Source organism: Xyrauchen texanus, chromosome 44 (genome assembly GCF_025860055.1).
Source record: "Xyrauchen texanus isolate HMW12.3.18 chromosome 44, RBS_HiC_50CHRs, whole genome shotgun sequence".
In the NCBI taxonomy this organism is placed as follows: Eukaryota; Metazoa; Chordata; class Actinopteri; order Cypriniformes; family Catostomidae; genus Xyrauchen; species Xyrauchen texanus.
In genome coordinates, this window is record NC_068319.1 from 20,417,175 (window position 1) to 20,438,877 (window position 21,703).

At 36.9% G+C, this 21,703-nt stretch overlaps 1 protein-coding gene across 2 annotated transcripts in view; it reads left to right on the forward strand.

Moving 5' to 3' along the window:
• The window catches only part of LOC127636832 (zinc finger matrin-type protein 4-like), a 48,997-nt gene extending 35,251 nt beyond the window's left edge, over nt 1-13,746 (forward strand). For both annotated transcript variants that reach the window (XM_052117589.1, XM_052117590.1), the window contains 3 exons: nt 1,466-1,690; nt 5,741-5,837; nt 12,688-13,746. In XM_052117589.1, the coding sequence (XP_051973549.1) occupies nt 1,466-1,690; nt 5,741-5,837; nt 12,688-12,703 (338 nt within the window). In that variant the 3' untranslated portion in view covers nt 12,704-13,746. The remainder of the gene's footprint in view (nt 1-1,465; nt 1,691-5,740; nt 5,838-12,687) is intronic.
• Nucleotides 13,747-21,703: the final 7,957 nt, after the last annotated feature.

The window sequence follows — 21,703 nt, forward strand, 5'->3', positions numbered from 1 at the left end:
TCCAACAGATCCGTGGTATAAAACGTAAATATGGCGACACTCGCCGCTACACCTTTGCGATTTTTAAGCGATGTTACTTCTGACGAGAGCTGCAACAAATAAAGATAATCCCACAGGTGATCTCTCTCAGTTTCTCTCTTTCAATCCCTCAAAAAACAAATTCACACACAGTCCAGTAAAGCACCAGAAGCCACAATATCCTTCATGCTAGTTCTAAAGTGATGTTTTCAAACTAGCAATGAAGTTTCATACTGTATCAAAGCAAGACACTGAATCCATGGTGGAAGAATGTACTTCCACTAACAAGAGCTTTTTAGGGACAAAAACCAGAAAATGTCTTGAGATAAAGCCCTGAATGATGACTTATGGTGTGGTAACCATCATATAAGTGGAATAATTGACTCCGGCCCATGGAATTAATTAAAAATAATGCACACCAGAGGTAGTAATACGGTGATATGAAACCCTTATGCGGTTAAGACCTGGAACTACTTCAGAGCCGTGCGTTTACGAAAGGAATAATTAATGACGGACTGTTGAATTATTAAAAGGTAATGCACACCCACTGCACATCGTGACTGCATTACCACCTTGGGTATGCATTATTTTTTAATAATTCAATGGTCCATCATCTATTATTCCTTACATAATGTTCCCCAGCTGTTCAAACCATTATCAAATCACATCATTTAAATAAATAAAATGTTTTTCAACTGAATAGACTAAATCTTAAATGAAACACATGACAATAAAATGCAAGTAATCTCATCAGTAATCAAAATACTTTTTAAAAGTAACTGTATTTTGATTACCAACTATTTAAATTGTAACTATAGTGGAATACAGTTACTTATATTTTGTATTTTAAATACGTAACGCCATTACATGTATTTCGCTACTCCCCAACCCTGTCCACAGCTCAATATTATTTATTTTTAATACACTTTAATACACTAATATACTAAAGCCTTTTTAGCACCTAAATTGCAAAAGGAATTATGCAAATTAGTTAAATGCTGCAATGCAAAAGTGCTAGGTTGTGGAGGATACAAAAAAAGCCACGGTCACTCTACACTTCATGTAGATAAATTACTATTCTGTTGTAAAAAAACAAACAAAAAACAATTAGTATTCCATTGCACTCCAAAGTTTCACACAATCTGACCTGCGAATTCAGAAGACGAGAAGATGCTTGACAAATAGAAGATTGAATCATCAAACAAAGACCTCTTGGCTCAATACAAATAATGTATATTTCAAAGCTGCATGCTTTTTTTGTTGCTGCAAAGTGTGTTGATGATATATTTTAACGTGTTGAATTTAATGTTATTTGTGATATATTATTTATTAAAACTAAAAGCCCTCAAGTGTGGCATCATATCCTGTCTGTAATGTTGTCTGAAATAATTTTGCGTTCTCAAAGCCTAGTGTGACTGCGGCTCAAGTCTGCTATCCCTTCCTACAGAGGTGACATCCAGTTCGGAGCATATGGTCACTGAAGATTCCCCAGGATGTCCCTCCAGACAGGGCAGACTCTCACATCGCTACTGCCAGATGTGCAAGGCCTGGTTCAATAACCCCAGCATGGCCAAACAGCACTACGATGGAAAGAAGCACAAAAAAAATGCGGCCCAAGCTAACCTCCTTACACAGCTGGGCAAGAGTCTGGAAAACGGAGATGAACAGATCGGTACGTTTCGGTCACTGTCTGTGTGTTTCCTTTTGAAAAGTTTTGTTGGTGTAACCTAATGTATTAAGGTTGATTCAGTGATGTTAAATGATATTTTGGACTTGAATCAAACCAGTTAATTACCACATGAATATTCTAACATTGTTTGTTTTTTTCAGTGTAGTTAGAGCTGGTTTTGTGTTTCTCTAGCTAGTTAAACTGCAAAGCCGTGTTGTTTACCAAACTCCTGATCAACATGCATGGTCTCTATTATGAAGCTGGTTCACCAAGGATGGCTTGCTGGTTAAGTTAGTTAAGTAGCCTTTTAGGGACACATTTACAAGCTTCAGTAAAGACATTTAATGCTCTTTAGAGTCTTTTCACATGAAGGTATTTCATTAAAGATCTGCATTATTCAGCAGATAGCTAAAGAGTATTTGTTTGAGGCAGTTATCAGTAGGTAATTAACGAGGTGACAAAAAGCCCCTCCAATTACAGGATCATTGCTTGCTAAACAAACCAACAATGGTGGCGATTTCACTCAACAAATCCACCTTATTTGTGAGTTTTGACATGTTTTGAAAAGATCCATTTCGTGGGAGGTGTTTACCGCCTGCCAGTTTGGCTGAATGTTGCATTTAGATTCAGATGGCAAAGTCTTCTGTCCCTTACGTCACGTTTGTGACTCAAAAATATGAGTCACTGCTGCAGTTTACAGCAAGGCTTCCAAGTACTTCACTCTGCAATAATAGTACAAGCACTCTGTTGATTGAATCAAATCTATTTCTGCTGCGTGCTTGTGATGATTATGGCTCTATTAAAAATAACACTATGAATTTATAATATTGGACTTCTACGCTTGAGTCCTATATGAATTTACACCAGAATAGTATTTTGCTCGGGGAAGCGATTTTGGAACTGTAGCCTGCCAAGATACAAGGTACTCAGAGTTTAAAGAAGTAACTACAGTCAGTCTATCCAAGTAGGTAGCTACACTACAAGCAACTAACACTAAGTAGCTAACTACATTGAAACTACTTAAGGGACACTTTCTTTTTAAATATTGTATAAATCTAATATATTACAGTGAGTATTTTTCCAGTGAATGAACAATCAAGGTGACAGCATTAAACTTGAACAGATAAATGCACACTTACACCAAAACAAACAACAACAACAAAAAACGTAAAGATAAATTCATCTAACTGACCATAATTGATAAATTATCTGAAAACATTGCTGTGAACAGCAATATTTAACTAAATATTTTTCTATAAATAAGAAAACCTGAAATGGCATGTCAGGAGTCAAAACGTTCAATCTTTTTTTCAGTTATTCCGTTTACATGAATTGTACAAATTAAATGATTCACTAGAATATACTTTCCAATGCCAAACAGATGTTACAGGAAAAGTACAAAGTTTTGAAAACAGTTCTCACAGTGAAATCAGAAACAGTGGGTTGACTTTAGCTAAAATCGGTCTGCGATTACTGAAATTAGAAACACTGTCCCCGGTGGCCAAAGCGATAAGTGTTGCTGGGCATATGGGCACGTGTGAGCTTCATTTTCCTGGTGTAAAGTCCACAGAGGGGTGCCAAAAGCGAGTTGTTTTTAGCTGTACAGTCTGTAATATAGTGATGAGGAATGCATATTTCCAACACAAACTCCAAATCTAAACCTAACCATCAGTAGAGAAAAAAAAATGTAATGTTACAGGGAAAACTGCAACCTCCGAATCACGCTAGTCAGTAATTATGCAAATTATTCCTGGTTTCGACCTGGGATCCGAACCTGGTTCCCCACACTGCTGACGCAACACACTTCTGGTCGCAGGTGTAAAAATGTGCCGCTTGTCAGTGAGTCTGCATAATGAGGCCGATCCTAGGGAACTCAAACTCTTGGAAACCACATGCCGACTTCCCGTGTGATCATGTTGACTGTCACGCTACTAAAAAACATTTCCTGAATAAAGTTAGTTTGTTTAGCTAGTTTCTCCTCAACTCTGTTTTTATTTGTCTACTGGCTGGCTAATGTCTTTAAGCCACTAACACTTTTATATCATTGAATAAAAAAATTCCAGCCTTTAGAAACAGCGGGTATCTAAGTCAGTGTCCGCAATAATCAAAACCTATTATATAGCATTCCATTCTGACATCCGACTGTAACATGAAGCCAGTGACTGATCTTCCAAGCTTTTCACAAGCTTATAATTTTCTGGCCTGTCCTAGTTTGAGGTGGAGAACAGATTTGGTGTCGGAAGACGGAGCTGTGGGCAGATGCGACTTATTAATGTGTTTCAAAGCCCCTTTTGAAAGCGCACAATATCAAGGAAACGCTGAGGCCTTGATTTAGTTGGAGTTGCAGTAGTACTGCGTAACCAGTGATGAGGCCAGCACAATCTACAGTTTTGATTAAATATAGATCCATGTTAAATGGTATTGATGATGCTTCAGGATGAGCCTACATTCATTATCTGGCCTAATTGCTAGGATTTACCTGTGTATGGACATATACGCTAAAATAACAAAGGATTCGCCTTGTTTAAACAAAGGAGGTGCTCTTTATTAGGGACACATTTAAAGGCATAGTTTCCCCAAAAATGAAAAGGATGTCATCATTTACTGGCCCTCATGTCATTCCAAACCCATATGACTTTCTTTCTTCTGTAAAAAAACAAAAGAATATGTTTGGCAGAATGTTAATCTCAATCACCATTCACTTTCATTGTTTTGTTTTCCCACAGAATTAAAGAGGATGGTGACTGAGGCCACACGTTCTGTCTAATCTCCTTTTGTGTTCCATATAGGTTTGTGTATGGCTTTGTGTATGTACAGATGTGGATGACTTTCTTTCTTCTGCTGAATACAAACAAAGATTTTTAGATTAATATTTCAGGTCTGTAGGTCCATACAATGCAATAAAATGGTGGCCAGAATTTTGAAGCTCCAAAAAGCATGTAACGGCATCATAAAATAAATCCTTAAGACTCCAGTCGGTAAATGCATGTCTTCAGAAGTGATTTTATAGATGTGGGTAAGAAACAGATCAATATTTAAGTAATTTCTTATTATAAATTATCTTCTCAGCCCAGTAGGTGGTGATATGCACAAAAAATGTGAATCGCCAAAAAGAAGAAGAAAGTGAAAGTGGAGATTTGTAGGAAAGTGCAGACTTTTTTCCCTTGATCTGTTTCTTACAGACGCTTATAATATCGCTTCTGAAGATATGAATTTAACCACTAAAGTCATTTAGATTAATTTTATGATGCCGTTATATGCTTTTTGGACCTTCAAAGTTCTGTCCACCATTCACTTGTATTGTATGGACCCACAGAGCTGACATTCTTTAATATTCCTTTAAAAATATTTGTTTGTGTTTAGCAGTAAAAAGCCATACACATCTGGTATGGCATAAGGGTGAGTAAATGATGAGTAAATTTTCATTTTTGGATGAACTGTCCCTTAAAGTTAAATTACCCTATAGCAAATTACGTAAAAGGCCTGTATGGTTCCACACACGTGGACATGCTCTTTAAAGATATGAGTCATGTATAGGCATAAGCTTATGCTTACATGTGTGGAGGAGACATGTATATTTGATTTCATGCATAATCTGTCTTATTTACAGAGGCACTAGCACTTGATCTTTTGCTTGAGTGAGAACAGCAAAGTGCAACATAATTTCATGTATGTACAGTGATCCTATCCTGTCTTAAGGGTGTTTGTCTAAATTGGGTGTTTATTTTTACTCAGTTTCACTAAGATGTAAGATTTAAGTTGGATTATATTAGAACATATTAGGTCTAGTTCTATATATGTGTGTGGGGGGTCAGATTCTACCTGCATTGTGGGGACCAAATGTTTGCATAAGGACAGTAAAACAGTTCCTACAAGGTAAATGGCTTAATAAACATACTAAATAATGTCTTAATGAAAATGTAAAAAGGTTTGTGTGAGGGTTAGGTTCAGAGGTAGGGGATAGACATTATTAGCTTAATATAAATCAATAGAAGTCAATGTAAAGTCCCCACCAGGAAAGAAAACTAAAGTGTGTGTATGTGTTTTGTTCAGGCCTGAAGCGGAGTCACACATGTGAGGTCTGCTGTGTAACACTGAACTCTGTGGCACAATATCATGCCCATCTGCAGGGCTCCAAACACCAGAACAAGTGAGTATCAGCCATTTCATTTTCAATAGTGTTTATATACACTTGCTGCGAAAACTCCCCCACATGTCATTCCAAACCTAGTTTGGAGTTGTAAGGAGATGTAAGGCAACATATTAGCCTCAGTCAACTTTCACTTTCATTGAATCTTTATTCTCTATAATAAGACCTTCAATAATGCTTTATTGTATTTGTCCTTTTTGAAGATTGAAAGCTCCTAGGTAGGGTTGCACCAGCTGTGCGCAAGTTCTCATGTAAGTAAGGACATAAAGCTCACACTAAGGGCTTAGTAACTACTAGTTAGTTTGTAACTAAGTCAGTGCTTAATTTGGTTGCAACACCTGTTCTTAAGGCAGAACTTAACTAGTAGGTTGTAAACTCTCTGTAAAGTGATGCTTAGTGGCACAGAATGATGTATTTGTTTTGTAATCCAATCAGCAGCCTTCAAATTTGTAAACAGGAACCGCGCGCATCATTTCAAGCTGCTGCCTTGCATGAACTGTCAATACAAAGACGTACATTATAAAATGTTATATTAACACATTACACTTTTAATTTAAAATAACGCAACGCACACTTGGAGGCTTGTAGAGAGTGCGCCGTTTCGGTCTGTTTCATGTTGGATATCGGTCGATAGCAAATCAGTTATCCGCATTATTCCCTTTCTTTTAAACCGCGAACGAGCATATATGTCCACATCATCATAAATATCCAAAGGATGATGTCCCTTGTAAAACTAGTCTACGAATTTGCGGTTCATTATCTTCATTATCAACGATAATCTCTTCGATGTACTCGAATCTGGCTGCCATCTCATTCCATTCATTCGTTATTCATGGGCTAAAGCTGCTGTAAATATTTAGTATACACGTAGGGTTATGTCCTATGTAAGTTAATGGTGCAACTCTCAAATATTTAGTAGTGCGTAAATTGTGACAAATTAGTGCCCATTTACGCAACAACTAGGCTAACGCCCGTTTCACACATACTCCATTTGCAGTGCGTATGCGGTGCATATTTTTTTCAGTACCCTTGTTAACAGGTTAGAGCTTTTACACTGCACGCGGATGCAGTCCGTCGATCCGTTCCAGTTGCGGTGCGTATACAGCAGTGCAGCAATGGTTTCCGCACCGAGTCTATTTTGGCTGTGCTGCACCACACTGAATTAAAGTGACAGCACATTGTTCACATTAAAATAGACATAGATTGACAAGAAACTAATAATTTCATCATATACGCATAATTACAGTTAATGCGTTCTACAGTTACTAAATTACAGGGTCAAGAAAAACAATAAAGTATGATTATAGTCCCAAAAGTTGCAAAATGCCATCATATATTATTTTTTTACCCTAAAAAAAGACAGAGTGAACCCAAATGCATCTCATTCTTCTCCTTCTTAGCAACAGATATAGCGCGATAGCTTGTATTCTGTCAACAACTTGAACTACATGTAAAACAAAAAATCACAATGATTAAAATTTATTTTCATACTGTTTCAATGCCTTAAACAATGTCAAAGTTAACGTTTGGATTTAAAATCAAAATTACTTACACATTTTTGATTTTGTGGCACACAGAAACTGCGGATCAGTAGCGCACTGCAAACACAGCATATGTGAAAGCACTATAGCGCAAGCTGCTCCTGTACCGTATTCGCACCGCATACGCACTGCAAACGGAGTATGTGTGAAACGGGCATAAGTTTGAATTTACGCACAGCTGGTGCAACCGGCCCCTGCTCACTATAAATTTATAGCGCTGTGTAAAATATCTCTTTTTATGTTCCAGTAAAAATAACAAAATATACTGTAGTTTGGAATGGACATATCCAAAATAAAATGGTTGCTGTTCACCCTGTTATAAACCCTGGTCTCTTTTGAAAGAAGGCAATTAGGAGACTTGTCAGGATCCTGCCATCTCTGTTTGGTCTTTTCTTACTCTATAGGTGCAGGATCCTGACATCCTTGTACTTTGTTGTTATTTGTTCTTTCTGTTTGTATTTGGTCTCTCCCATGTGTTTCTCTGGCCTGTCTGTTCTCGGTCTCGTTTCCCTGAATATCTGTTCAGTTGCTACACATGCCCCCCTCTTTTACCGTCTGATTTTTCCCTCTTTATATTCTCCTTGTGTCTCTTGTCTTAAGTTGGATTCTTCCTCTTGGCCTCCTCCTGTTCAGTCGTGTTTTTTTCCCTTGTCGATCTGACTAGCTTTTATTTTGTGTATTTTGTTAGTGCTAGTTTTCCGTTCTTTATTTTGTTGCCCTCCCATGGGAAGTTTTGGTTTCTTTTCTTTGGTTTGCATTTGTCTGGGTGTTTAAGTGTTTTGTGTATACTTTTTTTAATTTTACTCTCTCTGCGCTTGGGTTCTCCACACAAACCCTGACAAGAATGTTGTCCAAAAGTTAGAGTTAAAGGGATAGTTCACTCAAAAATGAAAATTCTCTCATCATTTACTCTGAGAAGAGAGATGTGTTTGAGTTTGATGGGGTGAATTATCAAATCTTTGCCCATAAATGTATTCTTTAACGATACCAAACATGGCACAAACCGGAAGTGAGCACAAATGATGGAGACAGGTGAGAGTGATTGACATAGGGTTTATCCAAAGAAAGGAAAATGTTATGATGTTTCTTTTAACTGCACAAATTAGCACAAACCGAGCACAAACGACCAACACCGGTTTGGAGCGATTTGGATGGCATGGGGTAGAGAGTGACATCACTGCTCCCGAAAAGTTTCTTGCTATCTAAGGAAGATAGTTGCATGTTACATTTAGAGACACAAATCAAGTACAAACAAACGACACCAGTTTGGATCTATATTTAGACCATAGGGGGTGGAAAGTGATGTCACACAAGCAGAAATCTCAAACACAGAGCCAGCACAAACGTAAATTTTTTCGGGCACAAATCAGCACAAACCGAATGTATAGATTTGATAAGGATTTAATTATATGGGGTGCCAACTTCACGGAGGTATTAGAAAAAGTCCTTTTTCTCTATATAATCTCCTCCCTGCCCAGTAGGTGACGATATGCATGAGGAACGTGAATGTGAAAGTGGAGATTTAAAGTAAAAAGCACCCTGCCAGAGACTATTTAGCAGAGACGGGTCACTTCTATTAAAATGAATGGGGAGGAATTGGAATGCCCAATAGTCAATGGATGTAGAAAGGAAGTCCCACCTTACAGGTTAAAGAGAAAATCACCTTTTAGATACAGACATCGCCTGTCAATGAATTAAAGAACGAGAATGCGCATTAGCAACACAAGCCAAGAAAATTGCTTTTTTTTATGTAATCTGAGGTAAAGAAGCACAATTTATGATACCAGTGTTGTTAGATTTTCCTGCTGATTTGAAAAATGTACTTTGATTGTAATCTTGACCAAGCATTTTGGAAATGTCGGCCTTTCCCCATTCAAGTAGATTGGAGCTGCACTTTCATGACTGGAAATAGCTTCCCGAGAGTGTTCAAAGATTGCTGCCAGGGAGGCCCAAGCATTTTAGGGGCCCCAAGTAGATTTAAAAAATGGGGCTCCCCTAACTACAAGTGCACCTATCCAAATACACCCAACATCAATAACAAATCAAGCTTAAAATTGTACAAATAAACAAGTGTATTTATTCAAATGCATAAAACTTAAGAATTTAAAACTTTCAACTGTATTTATTAGCAAACGTATAACAACTTCAGAAGTAAAAAGTATTTTTTTTTAATCAATCACACATCACATGCACAAATTAATAATTGGCATATATTTCATGAAATTCTCTACCAAATTAAGGTATGGTAGATGCTATATTACACTTATTGTAAATAGTGGCACATGGTAGTTGCACCAAGGTGTATTATAAAACAGTAGGTCTGTAAAATATTACAACATAACCATCACAACATAATCAGTGTTTCTAGTATAATATTGTGATGGAACTTAAATACATCGCTGGTAGTGGGAAAAAAATACACCTGATGTAGTATCTCATCACTGCTGCCTTTAATGCAGAACATGGCTTTAGATAGAGCGGTTTCTTCAGGTCCAGGTAACAGGGTAACCGCGTCACCGTTATGACCCTCGCTATCCGCCGGCCTATTAGATGCGGAGCCGCTGGAAAAACAGGAAATGCACGTGTGCCCCCCTCCCTACCTAAACCAAACCATGCTCTGCACTGCCCAAACTTCAGTCCATCCCCCAATAACGACAACAACAATGTGTTTACTTTCAGTTATATCATTCTCCACTTAGGCCATTTTTATTTACACCTTTTGTGTTCATTTTTATTTACAATAATAATGCCGTACATCCACTGTTTGTTTTTGCTTACATGGATCGATAAGGGGGCAATAGTGAAATTGGTATATAGTGGACTTGAACCCCAATCATCTGCTCTGTTAATCAACAGTTGTTCTAATGTCACCACATAGTTCTTAGGCAGCAGATTGTCAAATTCACATAGCCTACTTATATCTCTGTCTTCCTTCAAAGTTTATGTAATATATTTGACTGAGATTTGACAGGTTTCATCAAACTATTGGAGTGCATATAGCCGGGCTGTGAGGCCAGTGCTATTTACATTTATTGCAAATAATTATTTGGCTATACTAAACCAATGGTAGAGGGGCCCCCTGGTGGCCACACGGGCCCTATGCAACCGCTTACATCACTTAATAGGTAGGACCAGCACTGATGGCTGCCAATGGACTGATTTGTTTGAAAGACTTTGGTCCCATCTTCTTTCATTTGATTAGCCATCTCATTCGACATTTTAAAAAAAATGTTTTATCCCTGCAACAGCTTATTGACAATTAGACAACTGAGCATAAGGAACTGCAGCAGAACAGCAACAAGGATATCAGTTATTGGGGTAGAGACAATTTTGCCACATCTGATTATTTGGTCAGATAAGGCATGTCCAAGCTGTCAAAGAGTGCCATGTGGTGACATTATAACACACCCTCTCGGCCTGCATTAGGTGTTCATGACAATCCACAATACATGGGCCACTGGACTGCAGCATTACTGGAGTTGATGTTTGAATACAGGTAAATTTCAAGAGGCAATATGGAGTGTAGAGCAGGGATAATTGTAACACTTTTCTGAGACAGAAATTTTGCCCAAAAATCACTTAAAGTCAGTATAAAAGTAATGCTTACGACTCCAGTGGTTTAATCTATGTCTTCAGAAGCGATATGATGGGTGTGTGTAAAAAACAGGTCAATATTTAAGTCTTTTTTTACTATAAATCAAAATTTTCCCACTTTTACTTTCACATTTTGACTGGTTCTCGGTCCAACCAAGCATTGCGGTTTAATCAATGTTACATTTATTAAGCCCTATCCCTGCTCTCCCCTACAAATGATCTCTAAACTTCTGTGAGTAAGAACTGTGAAGGGAACACGTAGTGCAGAATGCTTTCACACACTTGGGGAAAGTAATGAGAGCTAATGCAAAAGTTCACTAAGCCTGTTTAGTCATGGGTATTTAAACACACATTCTGAACGGTTAACCTCCCGAAACGCTGTCAAACATATCAGGAGATTTGCTTGGCAGCAATCTAAATTTCATGCTTTTTGGGTCACTCTGATTTGTTCATCTTTCGAACTGCACTCCATTAACCTCAACGACCTGATGGAACGAATCGTTTGACTGATTACAAAGAGTCATAGATCTGGCCAGAGGCCCATGACTCGGCTCCATTGAGTGTCCCTGGTAGCGTGTGCGGACGGATTTGGAAAGTCAGTGATGGATCAATGAAAGAGCAATGAGTGACACTGCAGGAAGTTCAGTTTGGGTCACTCTTTGCACACCCTTGTCTCGATTATCTATAGTAAACTAAGAGATTACGTCACACTCTGTTGGAGGTTGCTTATGGCAATCAATTAAATTACAATCAAATGAGCTTTATTGGCATGACAAAAGCTGCAGTGTATTGCCAAAGCATTTGCAAGGATTACAAAGAATAAAACTTGAACAAAGGCCCTGTTTCCACCTGGTATTAAGATGTGTTTTGGGTGATCTGATCACATGTGGTCAGCCCTAAATACAGGTCTAAACGGGGTCCAACCCATTTTGTGATCGGATCACAAAAACAACATACAAGTGTGGTCAATAACGCATGTGACCAGATCAGTTTTGAGGTGTAAACACTATTCTGTCCAGTATGTGTCCTGGCAGCAGTGAAGAACCGCCCCTCACCTGTCAATCAACCACTGCACTGAAACAAGTGTTTAAACTTTGATGTTTACTAGCGGCTTTGAAGGAAATAACCATATGATCGGAAAAATTTTAAAAAGCGGATACATACACAATCGCGAGAGCTTCACAGATCTTCTTTAGTGTGTCTGATATCAACACAGATGACAAGCACCAACACCTGAAGCTCCTTTAATACAGATAATACGCTAAAATAATGGATAATTCTGACATGTTGCGTTTTGCTTAGATACAAATTTCAACCGCATCTGGGAGCAACAGCGCATCATTTTTTTCACATTTTCTTTGTCTTTTCTGAATTTATTCCGCTTTATTATCATGCAGTAACACACCGACACAGTGATTGATGTATGTTGTCATGAAACAGAGACCCTCCCCTCCAAATACAAACACAAGTGGTCACAGGAGATGCTTTTAAGTGACCAGGTTGTGACCAAGTGACAGCGTCTCATCTCTGTGTGTGTGGAACCTACCCCAAGAAATATTCACTGGATTAAAAAGTGTGACAAAAAGCCCTAGTCTGCCCTATATCTAAAATATTTCATGTAAATTATATATATTGGTTCATAAGTCTCAGAAAATGTTTTTCTACTGCTGTTTTGTACAAAACGTAACCATCTGTGTTTTTTATTTCTCTTCCAGCTTAAAGAACAAATGAAGTTTAGTGGAACTATATGGGTTTCTTTTAATTATTCATCTGATAACAAACTCATGAAACTTCAAGGTCTGTCTGTGGAAGTCAAATAATTCTTCCTTGATTTGGACATGATATGGATCTGGACACTATGGACAATATTGTGATAATGGACTATAATAAATATTGCAGCGTATACATTTGCACATAAAAAAGAAAACAATCCTGCTCCATCAAATCCTGAAAACTTTGAAGTACTGTATATAATTGAAGCAAGTTGAATGGACACAGTTCCATCTTTAAAGTGTTGTGTTGTCCTTTTTATAATAATGTTGTTTATATTTTAATTTAAATGTGTGCTCAGAACTTAAAAAAAAAGGATTAGAGTAAAAAATATTTATCTGTCATTGAAGGTGTATTAAGTGCACTTGAGGTATTTTGTACATAACTGTCAGCAGGGATTGTTTTCTAATGATATTAAAAGTTTTGAGGCAGCATTTATACACACAAAGATAGTGGACCAAAGTACAGCGATTAGCACATGTTATAAAACCATTTGCAAACATTTTTCTTTGAAATAGTTTGGAAACTATCTTCTTCATTGCTTTAGCAAAATAGTGTTTTTATATTCCAGTGATGTTCATCTAATGCTTAATATTCGGCATACACTTTCCTGATATGAACATTTATTACTACATTATACAAATATGTGGATTGTATAAATATATACAATAAACTGTTTTATATATACATATATATATACACAATAAAATACTATCTCTTTCAATGACTGTAAGAAAGAAACCCAATGCATCACCGTAGGTAGGCATGAATTCTGAAATTAAAATGTTATTAGAATGATGTGGTGCTGTTCTTTGCTGACGGGGTCACTTAAGTGCATTTCACAAAGGACTGAATGTACATTGTGCATTTAACTAATTGAATTGTCTCCAAAACAACAACTCTTATTGAAATCCTGAAACTCTTTTAAATAATGCTCCCACCCACATTTATTTTAATGTATAGTTTTGTTTTGTTTGAATGGCTTCCAAGAGAATAAAAGTAATTATGACACAAACACAATTTGCAGTTCTGTTTTCTCTATGTGATACAATATCATGGGGCTTGAATTTCAAACACTATCAAGTTGAATGTTACACGCAGTCTAATGCTAATTCACGCATATTTAGCACCTGCCACTATTGTTTGTGTACTGCAATGAGAGGGAAACAACAGAAATAAAAAGCGACCCCCATAAATCACATCTAAGTGTCTCTCAAAGGCCTTTTTCTTATTGTGTTTTCCATTTCGCTGGAATGATGTGCGTGGTAAGAGGGCCCACTGAGCTTAAAAGGTAAAAGGACCAGCATAAAAGAACGAGGAAACAATGTTTAAAAATGAAAGGCATTGCAAGTGATTCCCAACAGACAACCAGCAGCTGAATTTCTGTAGGGCCTGGGGGGTTTCCTTTGAACAAATCTTCAGATCTACTGATGGTCCCATGATAATAATTTCAGAATCGACTCATAGTATTAGGGACACATATAGAATCAAAATGCTCTTTAAATCTACTCGACATAAAATCGAATTGCTTGTTAAATTTTAGCTGGTTTAGTCATTTAAACCATTCAGATTTTGGCAGTCCAGCATATATACACATTATTCATACCACAATTGGCCTCAGTGTTTTCCGCATGCTCCGAAAAACAGAGGTACCATGCGATGTGCATTTAACCCTGGAAGTTGAACGCAACACTAAGCAGAGAAAAGGAGGAGATCAACAACAACACAAAAGTATCATGGCGAATGCCAGAAATATTCATTTTTGGACAGATCAGCAGTCTGTAAGCCATTCACACCTATGACACATTTGATGTTCCTCTGATTACCATTATTTTGTCTGTATTTTTCCCAATGACTAATTCTTAAATGATTAGTCTTAAAAAAATGTTTGCCAGAAGTTTGCAGCTCTTTACCGGTAGTGGTGAACCTCCAGCAAACCTTTGGCAACAACAGACTATTTGCCACAAGTTTGAAGCAAAGCTCATTAGCATGTGAAAATTATCTGTGGTGAGTTTGCAGCAAATTTGCATTGAACAATCCATTTTTGTAAGGTTGTCTCCCATAACAGCCAACACCCATCTTTTCAGTAGTATCAAATATCTTAAATATAAAACATTAATTATATTACATGAACTATTTTCACAAATTCCATCATAAAATACATTAAAACGTGCATACTATGGCCATGGTTAGCATGCTAAGTCACTAATGCAGAATGTAAACATTAAAAATGACACATTATCTGCATATATCTTGTAAATTATCATCGAGTGGTTATAACAGCTGGTTATAACAGCAAAATAAGCTCAGGTGGTAGAGTGGGTTGTCCACTAATCGCAGGGTTGGTGGTTAGATTCCTGGCCCACATGACTCCACATGCCGGAATGTCCTTGGGCAAGACACTGAATCCCAAGTTGCTCCCAATGGCAGGCTAGCGTCTTGAATAGCAGCTCTGCCATCATTGGTGTTCGAATGTGTGTGTGAATGGGTGAATGAGATGCAGATTAAATTGCTTTGAATACCGCTAAGGTTAAAAAGGCGCTGTATAAGTGCAGACCATTTACCATTCCATTCATAAAATGAGGCAGAAAGCATGATATTTATTGAATATGCAACCTGAAGCAAATGACGTGTTCAGTGACAGATGCAGAACTTAAGCGATTGCTAGTAAATTATAGATAAACCATATATTTTAAAAATCTTTAAAATCTTTAAAAATCTTTCCTCAGCCTAAACGTTATTATTACACTTTACACTGAGTTTAAGGATAATAAAATGAAGGTGCTAAGTGAAGCAAAGCATAACCATATAGAACTATCCCAGTAGCAAACTGCGTCGTCTTCTGCCTTAGGTAAAAGATGTACGAAATGCACACGTCTGATAAGTTTGCTATGTTGAGTATGTTGTTATGCGTCTTGCTGTTGAAAAGCTAGTTAGCTGACTTCTTCGGCATGCTAATATGATGTAAATGGTCACCCGGAAACCATCTATGTCCTTTACTTCAGCTATTTCATTATGCATGGTCATGTATACTTGGACAAAGAGATAAAGACTGTAGCTCAACTACAAAAAACTCCCAGCCGTAGCTCAATTATACCTCGATTAATACTGGTTCATTCTATAATTTAGGGTATAACTGATCATTATATACACCGATCAGCCACAGCATTCAAACCACCTGCTTGATATTGTGTAGGTCCCCCTCGTGCCACCAAAACAGCGCCAATCCACATCTCAGAATAGCATTCTGAGATAATATTTTGCTCACCACAATTGTACAGAGCGGTACATCAGCAGTAACAGAAATACTCAAACCAGCCCGTCTGGCAACAACAATCATCCATGCAATTATCTAATCAGCCAATCATGTGGCAGCAGTGCAGTGCATAAGAGCTTCAGTTAATGCTCACATCAACCATCAGAATGGGGAGAAAATGTGATCTCAGTGATTTAGACAGTGGCATGATTGTTGGTACCAGACAGGCTGGTTTGAGTATTTCTTTAACTGCTGATTCTTTTTGGAATCGATTCCCAGCCCAACCGAACTATTGATCATCTACATCTGAGATGGAGTTTGTGTGGAGCAACCACATATTGCGCTGAGCAGTGCAATATGAGCCTCTGCACTTGTTTATGTGTGTGTGTGAGTGTCGGCAGAGCAGCGCTCGTTCAGTAAAGCGTGGTGCCAGAGACTACTTAGTTGTGCATGCCGACTGTATATTTATTATTAAACACAGCCTTTTACAATTCACATAGCTTTTTGATGACTGCAAGGGCCTGAATAAAATGCACAAGTTATATGGACAACTTTAATGGGGATTTGAAGGTTAACAGTAACGTCAATGACCAACATGCAGTATCGTATTTGGATTGGGACATAATTTCGGTGCCACCCCAGACTGATCACAGTACCTTTAAGGCAGTTCTGTTAAACTCAACTTGATAGTGTACAAAATAATATCAGACTTTTCATTTGTGGGTGAACTATTCCTTTAAGCTATTGCCTACTACAGCTGCTGGAATATGTTATAACAATGGAGGTGCCATAATATTGAAATACATTTTCAGTTAATACTGTCAGTTTAAACAAGATATTGTGGTTTGACCAAGTCGTTCTCTTGTAAAGATATATTATAAGCACAACCACAACTGTGACTCTTTATTTCTGTGGGCGCAGTTCATTATGCGCTGCGGCGATATCATGACTGAGTATTCAAATGAATGCAAATAGCACAGCAATGGCAAGTGATGATGTGTTCATAACTTTTACCTTTAAATAATATAATATAAAGAAGGGAAATCTCTGCAGTATTCTGTCATATACAGTTGATGTACATGTATGTGCTTTGGAGGGGAAAAAATGTCACATCCAAAAGCCAATTGTTCTGTCATATGAATCCACAATATTGAATAACTTTTTGCTAAGGAACTTATTTGCAGATTTAACTCAATTAACTATAATAAAACAATACTGCTGCTTTTAGCTCCATTGAACTGGCAGTGGTTGATGATTAGTATTGGCAGGTAAAATGAGTTTACTCACACTGAAACAAAGTCTAACATTGTAAAGCACCAATTCATAGTATTTGCATGTAGGCTTGTTAAAGTATTTTTCATTATTAATTACTACCAGAGTGATAGACCTAAAGCTTTTATGTTATACAGTAGCCCAAAAAAACAATTTGGACACTTCAGACACAATGTCCGAATGTCATTGCATTACATACAAAGTGTGATCTGATTCTTCAAACAAATGATGCTAGACCTTTTTCAGAACTACTTCAACTTTATTCCACTTTAGAAAATGCTTGTTATTGCATTCAATGTGCTTAAACACTGGAGTGCTTACTAGCTGGTAAATCTGTCAAGTTTCATAATCTTATGATTGAACCTTTTCAAAAAGGGGATCACTTGAGGCAGATGAAATGCTGAGAGCATATTTTTCATATATTTTTCAACATCGACAGAATATCGAGAAATAAAGCAGCTGCATATTCTCAGTGGAATCCATAGGATGTAGTGCATATAATTTTTTGTCTATTCAGTAGAGAAAATCACCTAAAAATAAATAAATAATTACAAATAAAAAATGGGTGCGAATCCAATATTGACCAGAAGGTGGAGACATGTACATCATTTTGTGCTGAATGTAAATCCATAAGAGGAAAGTTGCCTGAAATGTTCCAAGATTTTACTTAACTGATCTTGTCCACAAAAAAATAAAAAAATAATGTTTACTTTGTGTCCTTTTTAAAATGTGGCAGTGTGGCCACATGTCCAAAAATGCAGTACTTTGCATTTTCAAATCTTACAAGTGTAATAACATCACATAAAAATCATGTTTACAGAAGTAGAGAATCTGATATAAAATCCATGATTCAAACAGGATAACTCAAATACAAATATTTTCCTGGCACCGCACCTTGGTCTTCCAGCTATGAATCAAATAAGCTTGTGGAGCGAGAAAGATATATTTAGTGAGATATTCAAAGCTGCAGAGTGCATGACACAGTTCAGCTGTTTATCACGGCCTACTCTGACCTACAGAGTTCAACACTGAGAGTAAACATGGTAGGAGGGACACTTTACCAAAATACCTCTGGTTGAAAGAGATCATATGGACTATTTCACAATTTCATTATGTGAATACAAACATTTTTACAGTAAAAACATACAAAACAAAAACAAATCCAGATTCACGCATGCCATTCCGAGTTGAAAATGTGACAGAAGTGTCATCGTGTAAACCTGAAGCAGAATTCTGTGAAGTCAGTCTGACAAGACCAAAAGTATGAATCATTTTCAGTCTGTCTGTGGGACATGTTTGCAAATCGCTTACCGAAAAGCTTTGGCACAGACGTATGACATTGGACTTCTGAGGGAAAAGAGTTCAGTGCGAGACTACTGGCCATTTGGGACAGTCTGATGCCCCTTGAGATGATCTGCAGTAGAACAATTATGCAATAATGCTTGCAAATTTATACTGGACAAGACTTTGCTTTCCAAAACAAACTGTTTAATTGACTTTGCTGAACAATGTGTTAAATTCCATTACACTTATAGGACTAAATATGTCAGTCTGTTAAAAATGTGATTAAGCATGAAGAATAATACTGATCCATTTGAGTGTGGGTTTGTGTCCTCTAGATGCTCTTGCTACTGTCCAGGGTAAATCAATGACTAATGTTACTGTCCACATACTTATGAAACGGTAAATGTGACACATTAAATCCATTTTAAACCTTGCAATTGTTTTCACTGCATACAAAAAGAAAAAGAAAAACACCCCCAAAACAACAACAATAATAATTACTATTACTACTTTTGTGCCCACATAAGCCCTGTGTTAGTCACTGCGGTGATGAAAATAACACAGGCCTGAAAAGTCTGTTTTTAAGATTCTAGGTTTAGAAATGAGTAAATTCAAATAGTCAAGGACTGGAAAACAAAGAACACTGAGTCATAGACAGTGAGTCATAGAGTGAAGACAGTTGGATATTATTTAGGGTAATGAGATACTCTGCTGTAACTGCCATAATAGTGATACTACTGGATACAAACAACAATTTGAAATTGTGACTTGTAAAATCACCTCAATCTGTCACTAAACAATATTTTGATTCCTTGGTTAAAAAAAAATTAAAAATCATAATAATAATTGTGTATATATATATATATATATATATATATATATATATATAATAATGATTTGGAGTGTATTGTGGCAAGGGCCAAACAAACAAGGTAATTCTGAAACAGATCGTTTTAAATCTAAGAAAACTTGTACTCATTTGTAATTGATCCTTTTCCAAAACAACTTCACACATCTGACCCCCAATCAGCTAAAATCATTTTGTTAACTAAAATAAAACAAAATTATTGGAAAAAACTGAAACAAAACATTTTTGGGAAATTGTATTTTTGACACTTTGAATTATGATCCAAACTCCACATAACCTGACATTATACCTTTGGAGAATGCATATGATGTCTTCTACCTTAAAAGCAAAAAATTAAGAAATATTCAATACTGGGAAGACCCCCCTTTTACCAAATACCAGATTTTTTTTTTAAGAAGAACTGATAAAGTGGGACAGAAGAAATTATTCTCTAGAAAATATCTAACAAGTATTTGGAATTCATTTTTATATTTCTTCTACACTTCACATAACATTAAGTTCACTTGTACTTTTTTCATAATCTTAAGATTTACCTCAAATTTCTAGAATTTCCTTTATTATTGCTTTTCCCCACGAGCATTGGCGGAAATTGTCCGGACAATCTGAGCGTCAGGACCCAGGGGGTCAGGGGGGTCAGGACAATCTGAGGGTTGTCCCCCCCTAAAATATCATTAAAATATGTGTATTGTAAATAATATAAAGATATATTCTTAAAATAATTGTTTAAGAATTAAAATAATACAAATGCAAACAGGGAACAACAAAAAAAACCTTGGTGTCCCCTTCAAAAATTGCTCTTGAGAATTGTTATGTTTATTGTCCCCCCCAACATTTTGATGAAATTTTCGCCCCTGCCCACGAGTGGTCAAGAAATGAACTCTGCCACACATCCCAGAGTAAAATCATCCATTTAAAACCGCAAAAAGATAAAGGGATAGTTCACCCAAAAATTAAATATGTCTCATTTCTTATTCACCCACAGGCCGTCCCAGATGTGTATGACTTTATTTCTCCTGCTGAACACAAATGAAGATTTTTAGAAGAATATTTCAGCTCTGTTGGTCCATACAACGCAAGTAAAGTGGGTCCAAATCTTTGAAGATCCAAAAAGCACAAAGGCAGCATGAAAGTAATCCATAAAACTCCAGTGGTTTAATCAATGTCTTCAAAAGCAATGTAATTGGTTTTGGGTGAGAACAGATAAAAAATTGAACTCCTTTTCATTGTAAATCTTGTACATCTTGTACAATTGCCATCTACAGGAACGATCATGAGTTCAAGCTCGATTACACCTACTAGTAGAGTTTGCGGAGCAGTAGATGGCGCTGGGAAATATAATAGAGATTGAAATCATAACTGCCAAAGGGGACCGAAGATTTACTGTAAAAAAGGGCTTAAATATTGATCGGTTTCTCACCCACACCTATGTTATGAGCACACCTTCCTTGTCTAGGGATATGGGAAGGTGGGTAACAAATGTTTGGAGAGAGTGAGCCGGTCTCCAGGTCCCAGAGCAACCACAAATTATGAAAACACAAAATTACATAAAAATATAACCATTTATTAAAGGAACAGTTGGATAACATTGTCTTCAGGAATGGAAACAGCCAAAATAACAAAATACATTATTTAGAGGGTTTAGAAAATGGCTTACCTATCGAAAATAAAGAGCCAAGAAAGCACAATAACTTCCCAACTCCCCCTCTATAAATAAACAGGAGAAAACGGAATCTTTTAAAGTAAATGGCATCCACCACCCTACTAAAAGAATCCCACAACATAAACCACTTAAATGGGTTACATAAAGTAAAGCTGGTATAAAAAAAACAAGTGTAGAAAATACACTTACAACTGTTAAGTATTTCAAAACAAGTATAAGCAGTACACAACCGCAATATGACAAAAGTATTGTTATACTACTCACTTTAGCACAACTAGTACAATGCTGGGACCAAGCGATTGAATAACCCTGCAGAAGAAAATATTCTCTGTGTGTGTGTGTGTGTGTGTGCTCTCTCTCTCTCTCTCTCTCTCTCTCAAATTCAAATGAGCTTTATTGGCATGACAAATTGTACATTGTATTGCCAAAGATTTATATGAGCATGACAAAGTAGAACTCATTCTGAATTGAACAAGTGTGGAAAAACGGAAAAAATAAATAAATAAAATAAACAGTGTATATACTTTCAGTGGTGTGTGTGTGTGTGTGTGTGTGTGTGTGTGTGTGTGTGTGTGTGTGTGTGTGTGTGTAAAATGGGCGCATCACTGTTTGGTGGACTCT